Source organism: Cottoperca gobio, chromosome 3 (assembly GCF_900634415.1).
Source record: "Cottoperca gobio chromosome 3, fCotGob3.1, whole genome shotgun sequence".
Taxonomy (NCBI): Eukaryota; Metazoa; Chordata; class Actinopteri; order Perciformes; family Bovichtidae; genus Cottoperca; species Cottoperca gobio.
This window is the reverse complement of record NC_041357.1, coordinates 7,238,840-7,246,339: the sequence shown is the minus strand read 5'-3', so window position 1 is coordinate 7,246,339 and position 7,500 is coordinate 7,238,840. Positions and strand designations below refer to the sequence as shown.

The following is a 7,500-nucleotide window of genomic DNA, read 5'->3' as shown; positions in this document are numbered from 1 at the left end:
TAGTAGTTAAGACTAACACTAAGATTACCCCAACACTATCTAACACACCACCTCTTTTAATATGAAGGTCGGCAGACCATATAAGACACCTGAACTATGTTTCTACCTTTCAGGCTCCTTAAATCATTAAACTTGTGCTATACGGTCAGGAGCTGTGAGGTTCCTTTGTCGAAGACATAACTTCCATGCAGAGTGAACAAACCATTCATACTCTCAGGCAGTTAAAATCAGAGTTTATTGTGATTTCAAAAGAGCCTAGAAGTTAGACAAACGGTGAGACAAGAGGAGCTACTAGATGTTGACATTAATCTGCACATTAAAGGTCCATCAAATACATGTGTTAAACATTGCTGCCCATCATTTCCCACAGCATACAGGAAGATTTTTAATGACTGTCAGGCAGCTAATTGATTTCCAAATCAACGTACATGACACTTGTGCTGCGTAATCTATCACAGTGAACATTTTGGTCACCATTGTTGTATTAAAATCATTGTCCCTTGATGGTGCATTTAAGGACACTCCAACACTCAAAATCTAACGTGAAAGCATCACTTTAATGAGACGTGTAGTCATAAAACAACAACAAGCAAACAATGACGTTATAAGCAGGATGAAGTGAATTTAGTTGTCTCTCGCCTGTGCTTGTATTTGATTGAAATTGTACACACCTATATATACATATACAGTATATATATATGTACAGTATATACATATGTGTACATGTATATGTACACCTATATATACATATATATATATATATATATATATATATATACATACACACATCTATATATACATATACAGTATATACACACATATATATAACCTTCAGTATAAATACAAATACATATATACATACACACACACACACACATCCTCTTTTTGAATATTGAAAATGTGCACAATAGTTTATGTAAGATTATAGTTTATATTTTCTTACACAAGAAACGAGGGTAACGGTTTGTTTGTATGTTACGTATTTACTGATATGAAAAACAAGCTTAATATAACCTGATAATAACCAGATAGATTGTTTAAAGCTCAATGTATTAAAGAATAAATCCAGAACATGAACAGACAACAACAAGTGTAATTCACTGTCCACAATATAACAGTCCTTTAGAGTCTAAATATGCTTACAGAGTAGTGTCACCATTTTAAACACATAACTACTGAATGAAAGAGTCCGACTGCTCTCTTCCTGCTCCATTAGAAAGCTGTTGACGGAAGTGTGGAATGATGACTCTTTCTTGACATCACCCAATCATTATCTTCCTTCGACACAGACGTGAGCTCATCTGGTGCCAATTCGACTTTGGACCAACTCTCCTCTGACTCGGCGGCTATTTCCTCGCCTCTCTCCTCCTTCCACAGCCGCTCATACTCCTGCTTCAGCTCTTGATATGAGCGGGAGAAGGTGTGGAAGATGGACGTGGCGGGGAACGCCATAATGAGGATGCCACTCAGGATGCTGGTGAGCGCGACTATCTGTCCGGGGATGCTGCGCGGCACCATGTCTCCGTATCCCACCGTGGTCATAGAGATGATGGCCCACCAGTAGGAGGCAGGGATGCTGCTGAAGCTGTGGTGGGGGTATGTGGCGGCAAATGGCGCCAGCTCACTCTCTGCTAGATGGACCAGAGGTGAGAAGAGGGTCACAGCCACGCAGACAAACAGCAGCAGCAGGCTGAACTCCCTCATGCTGCGCTGCATGGTCAACCCTAACGTCTGCAGGCCCAGAGAGTGGCGAGCCAGCCGCATCACGTACAGGATCCGCAGGGCCCGCAGCAGGCGCAGGATCAAACTCAGTTTGTCCAGATAGCCTCTGCCGGCACCCATGATGAAATCCTCCTGCGACTGATCTCTGACATCGACGACCAGGGACACATAATAGGGCAGGATGGCGATGGCGTCGATGATGTTGAGGGGGCCACGAGCAAAGGCCAGCTTGCTCTGAGCATTGACGAAACGAAGCATAAACTCCAAAGTGAACCACGCCACACAGATGGACTCCACCACAAACATGCTCTGACACTTCTGGGAGCACTCGCCCTGCAGACACAGAGACGTACTGTGACAAGAAGACACTGGGCAACTTAAAAGGGTCACCACCAATATCACACATAGACTACAGATCAGGTTACTCTTAAAATCAATATACCTTTTAGTCAACAGTAAAATACACTACAGATGAAAACACTAATTTAAATGACAAAGATGACATAGATGTTCAAATAACCTCGTCTCAGGAAACAAGCCATTAGCCTCCACATACTCTTATATTGTTAATTAACAGACCTGCCTCATGTTGTTTGTTCCTGCAATAAAAACTTAAATGAAGATAAAAACGTACACAGCACAGCGTAAATTGATTGTAGTTCATACACACTCTATTACAACATTTCTTTGGCAGTGAGTGTTAAAAAGTAAATGTCTGTTGCAATGTGGATCAATCATTAAAGAGGGGGAATCCATTTCATTGGGACTTTGAAAGAAGAATGATGGCAGAGAAAACAAGACCTTATCATCTCTTGAATAAAATACTAGAGCTAAAATGATAACCTTGTAAAACGCTTTTCTAACTGCACATAATGAGCCTCCTTCTGTTTCCTCACAAGAAAAGGCTGAAGGGCAGGTTTCATTAAGCGTAGAAATCAATACTTTAATCTAGACTTCTGTGTTACCAGAGGGAATACAATTTCTAGAACTGAGTGAATTATTTGTGAAGGAAGTTATATTCAGGAAATGAGGGTCAACTTGATATGTACTGTCTGTTTGCCAACATGTTAATAGCTTACTACATAATTTACTGTCTATATTTGGCTAACAGCTAATGTCAGTATGAACATCCAGGCAGCTAAAGAAAAACTGGGTGAAACTTGTACATTTACTCAACTGTACAATATTGTAGTTGGCTTGCTAATACTTTACTTGGGTATTTCTATTTTGAAGGATATTACACTTTCACCTGCATATTGACCATTCTCTAACGCACAAATCAGAGATTAATCATAGCCTGGCAATAGCAACTGTAACTAGGTACATCAGGCTTCAAGGGTCAAGGGTCACAGCTTTTTCAGCACCTTTCCACCACCAGAAATACAAGCAAAAGTGAAAGGAATGAAATAAACAGCTTGTTTGTCTGTTCTAACCAACGCGAAGGTGCCAAACATGCAGTTCCTCGAATGGCCACTTGAGGTTTACTCCAAAAGAGATTTTATCTCCGTACACCCCGATGTTAAAATGTCTCACTTTACAGGAGAAAACAACTTGTTTTCATCCAGGTAGCAAAAGCGGTTTTGTTCTCTATAGCTAATGTCCCCGTTCATGACAACTGTTGATGTGAAGTCCTGTATAATTCACCCGTTTAAAAGATATGAAGGCTTAAAGTTATGCATAATCTGAATGGTTTGTTGAATAACTGAAAAAGAAAAGATGAGAATGTGTGGTGTAAAAATGTAAATGTAAAAATGTAAATGTAAAAATGTATGTGCACAAGCACTGAAAAGGAAGATTTTCATGTGTCTATGTCATGTTTATTTATCCTAAAGATAGCTGATAACATCTGATCTTGCAGTTGCATTTGCCAAAAATGAGAAGCTGCTTGTTTACTTCTGTCGTAAATCAAGGAGCCATTGTTTAATAAATGAGCACAACTTTTACTACATTTTCCTTTCAAAATTCTGCTCTATGTCATTGTTTATCAGTCAAACTGAATAAAAGCAACTTAAAACAGACGGTCAACATTCAAGGTGTCTGCCTGACTCCAAACTAAAAACAAAACTGGTTTCCAGAAATTAAAAGGAATCTTGGCTTTGTTTTAGGAAAACAAGTCCAGATCTTTGTTCAGTCCAACTCTCGTATAAACGTATTTCAGCTTCTGAGCTGAACATTCCTCGGTTTGTTTGTGTCTGGATTGGTGTAATTGACTGTAGGCTTCATCTCGGGCTTAATCACAAGCCTAATTCAGGCTCTTTACACTGACCGTTAGTTATACAATCAATTCTACAGTCCGTCTGCTTCTGTTGACTCAAACAAGAAGCCGAAATCTATGATTTAACAGTCACACTGGCAAAAGCAGTTTCTTAACAACTCCTCAGCCCACACATTTCCAAATAACCCTCACTTTGACTTTATTCTGCAACCTTACAGAGCTGCATTTTTACTGTTGGAAATGTCTCCCGTCAATCTAATCATTAAATTATTATTTATCTATTTTTATAGACAAATTTACTTTAAGAATGTTTTATTATTGTTGATATAGTAATTGTATTGCATACAGGCTGAGGCTGATTATTGTTGAATGTGCTTTATGGGACTTCATTGAAAAAGCAGTAAAAACAAAATGTTATTGTTATCAATGTAACAAGTCAATTTAGCCTTGTTCTGTGTTATAGACATTTTACAATGACTGACATATTGAGAGGGGTTTTTGATGAATACGATGCTGATGAGAGCAGTTGGAGTGAATAAAAACAGTAAAGTTGCGGGACAGATGACAAAAACAATGAGCTGAAAGACTAATACACTTAAATCATTACACAGTAATTTGATCCATTATTAATATATAAATATTGACGAGTGCAGCGTAAAGGTTTGATAATAATTTTGTTGAGAAAATATAATTAACACAGAATCTTAAGACGTTTTGGTTCATTTGTGAATGATGAGCAACAGGAATTTATGCACGTCCTGCATTAATTTGTGCATTAAATTATCATGAGCGATGCATTAGTTGAGTATTACTTAAGTGTATGATTTGCACCCTTATTATAAAGTGTTACCACTTAATCATTAGTTTCACTAGATGCTTCTTTTAGCTGTGATGCGCTTATATGAAACCTCTGCTGAATAGTACTATGCATCAACACAGAACACGTTTCCTGTTCTTGACTATGTGGTTTTCATCGACTTAATACGCACCCTGATCTCTTCATCTCTGAGGTCTGGCATGGTGCTGATGCACAGGCTGATGACAGTGACCAGCACCATGACGACTGAGAGGCAGGCGAATATTTTCCCAGCCAAGCCAGACTGAGGGTTTTCCACCACTTCTCGCAGTATCCAAGTCAGTTTGTGATTGCCCTTTTCAGTCTCCGTAGCGCTTTTCTTCATCATCACCCTCTTCTGCCTCCACTCCTCCTCCTTGCGCTCTCGCTCAGCCACCTCCTCCACACGGGTGATCATGCGGCGACGGCAACAACGCTCCATATGGCCTGGGTCCACACCCCAGTAGTCAAGCTCATCGTGCAGCGACACAGCACAAAGTTCTCGAAGCAAACGCAGTTTCCCTGCAGCAAGGAAGTTGAGGATAACCCTGAAGGCTGTTGGGTTTCGGTCAAAGAAGTACTCCTGGCACGTCTCGTCATAGTCATCACAGAGTCGTGCAATCTCCTCAGGGGTGGTGCAGAAGCGCAGACGTCCCAGACGACTCTGAGGGAACTGCTCCAAGGTGCTCCAGGGAAAGGTGTAGCGGTTGCCCCCAACATTGATGAGAACCTGCAGGGTGTGGTCGACCACATATGAAGCCTTGGGGTCACGAAGCAGCTGGGCGCGCTGGAAGTAGACACCCTTGATGGTCTCTGTCTCAGGGATCTCGGTGAAGAAGCGGTCAAGGCTGCTGTCGTCGCTGCTGATGGAGTAGGTGCTGAAGTCGTGGTTGGCATTGCTGATGATAGGCATGCTGGCGTCAGGATGTGTGTCAGGATGAAAAAGGTATTTGTATGTCCGGTTGAAGGGTGGTTAGAAGTAATATCCACAGAGAAGCTGTAATAAAAAATTATAATAATAATAAAAGTCAGTCTTTTAAATGTCAAGTCCTTATGGAACTGAATTTTTCTATAAATACAAATTCTTGTCTCAATTCAAAACCTCATTACAAACCTACATTTCATATGCAGTACTACAATGCTCTGTCCTTGGTTCCCTGATTTTCAGTATGTTACCAGTAGGGGTCATTATTCATTGACTTGCATTACTATGCAGATAACACCCAACTCTATATAACTGTTCATCCTGCTTACCTGAGCCCACCTTGTAAACGGCATCTCTTACATCTATTTATATTTCATCCAAAGGTTTCCTCAAGCTAAAGCAGGACAAAACAGAAGCTATTGATCCGAAAACAGTTTACTGCACACACAAAAAAGTCCTTAGACAAAGAGTAATAATTTATCCTTTTTTGCTATTTGGGGTCAACGGTTTTACAAATGTCTCTTTCACAATAAAGGTCATGAAGAAAATGCAGGGGATTTTCCTTGTTGCAGTGCCACAGTTGGCCACTGGGGCAAATCGCCTTCAGGTCTATTACTACATCCATACTTTTCTGTTGATTCTCTAATTCATTAATTGACAACATTTAAGAACAAATGTGCTCTTGTAATTGTTCCAAATTTGCTGGGGAAAGAAAAAAATACAAAATTATAAGATCTTCGCAACCCACTTTTTCTCCTGACACCCTTCTGAGTTGTCTTCACACCAATTCAGGCCTTTCCATTACAACACTCACACGGCTGCTGAGTGACCTCAAAAACTCTCTCCAGCTTTGGTGCGACATCGTGGTGTGAACAAGCCAGAGAGGTTAAAATGTCTGAGATCGACAAGCCGACAACAATGAAAAATCTCCATTGACTGCTCTTTCAACTGGCATCGTTCAAACTTTTTTATTTTATATATAGTAATAGATATCTGCTAACATGCAAAAAAACATTCTGAACTTAAAGCACAGATTAATTCACATAAAAAGACATTTTCTCACTGACCTACTGGTATCCAGCCATGCGGATAGCTTTGGTTTTGGTTTGACCTTACTGTCAACAGATTCCATTGGAAATAATTTCTACCAAAGACAATATCCCGTGAAAACTGTCAAAAGCGTTTTCTGTTTATTATGGAGTTACCATAAAGTAACACTGATTCTAGAAATATATAGTTTTTTGTTGTTCCCAGTGTTTGTATATTTATTTTTATTTAGAGAAAAAAATATCCCTTATAATGTGGTAATAAATTGACACGCACTCAGGCTGTTTAGTGTTGATGATCTGAAGATCATCAACACTAAACAGCCTTCTCTTCAGCATTAAGGCAAGAAATGTAGAGCCCCAGAAATATATGTTGCTGTTGAATTTGTCAAATGTCCTTTTTCCATGCTGTGAGCGCCACAAAATAAACTCCATTAACCTTTATTTTATTGGGATGAAGGCAATCTCAAAGATGGATGTTTGAAAACCTGGACTAATAAACAATCTACGAGGCTAGATTGTTTTTTGGAGAAATGCTTTAATTTAAGCTGTTATTTTTAGTGTTCTTAAAGAAACCATTGGAGTGAAATACTAATACTAGGGCAGTATTAAACATTTTGCACATCCGACGGAGCTGTTCTTTGTCAGCATCATCAACTGTAATCTTTGGTTAGGTTTCCCTTGAAAACGTCCTGGTGATATGCTGACAATCCAGGGATGCAAATTAACCAAATACTTACTTCAGTACAATTTTGAA

At 39.5% G+C, this 7,500-nt stretch overlaps 1 protein-coding gene across 1 annotated transcript in view; it reads right to left on the bottom strand.

The window, feature by feature from the left end:
- Window positions 1-818: 818 nt before the first annotated feature.
- kcng4b (potassium voltage-gated channel, subfamily G, member 4b) overlaps window positions 819-7,500 on the bottom strand; it is a 7,635-nt gene continuing 953 nt past the window's right edge. Inside the window, exons 2-3 of the mRNA XM_029426200.1 lie at window positions 4,927-5,769; window positions 819-2,055 (exon numbers count right to left, since the gene is read on the bottom strand). Of these exons, the coding sequence (XP_029282060.1) occupies window positions 1,213-2,055; window positions 4,927-5,685 (1,602 nt within the window). The 5' untranslated portion in view covers window positions 5,686-5,769 and the 3' untranslated portion in view covers window positions 819-1,212. The remainder of the gene's footprint in view (window positions 2,056-4,926; window positions 5,770-7,500) is intronic.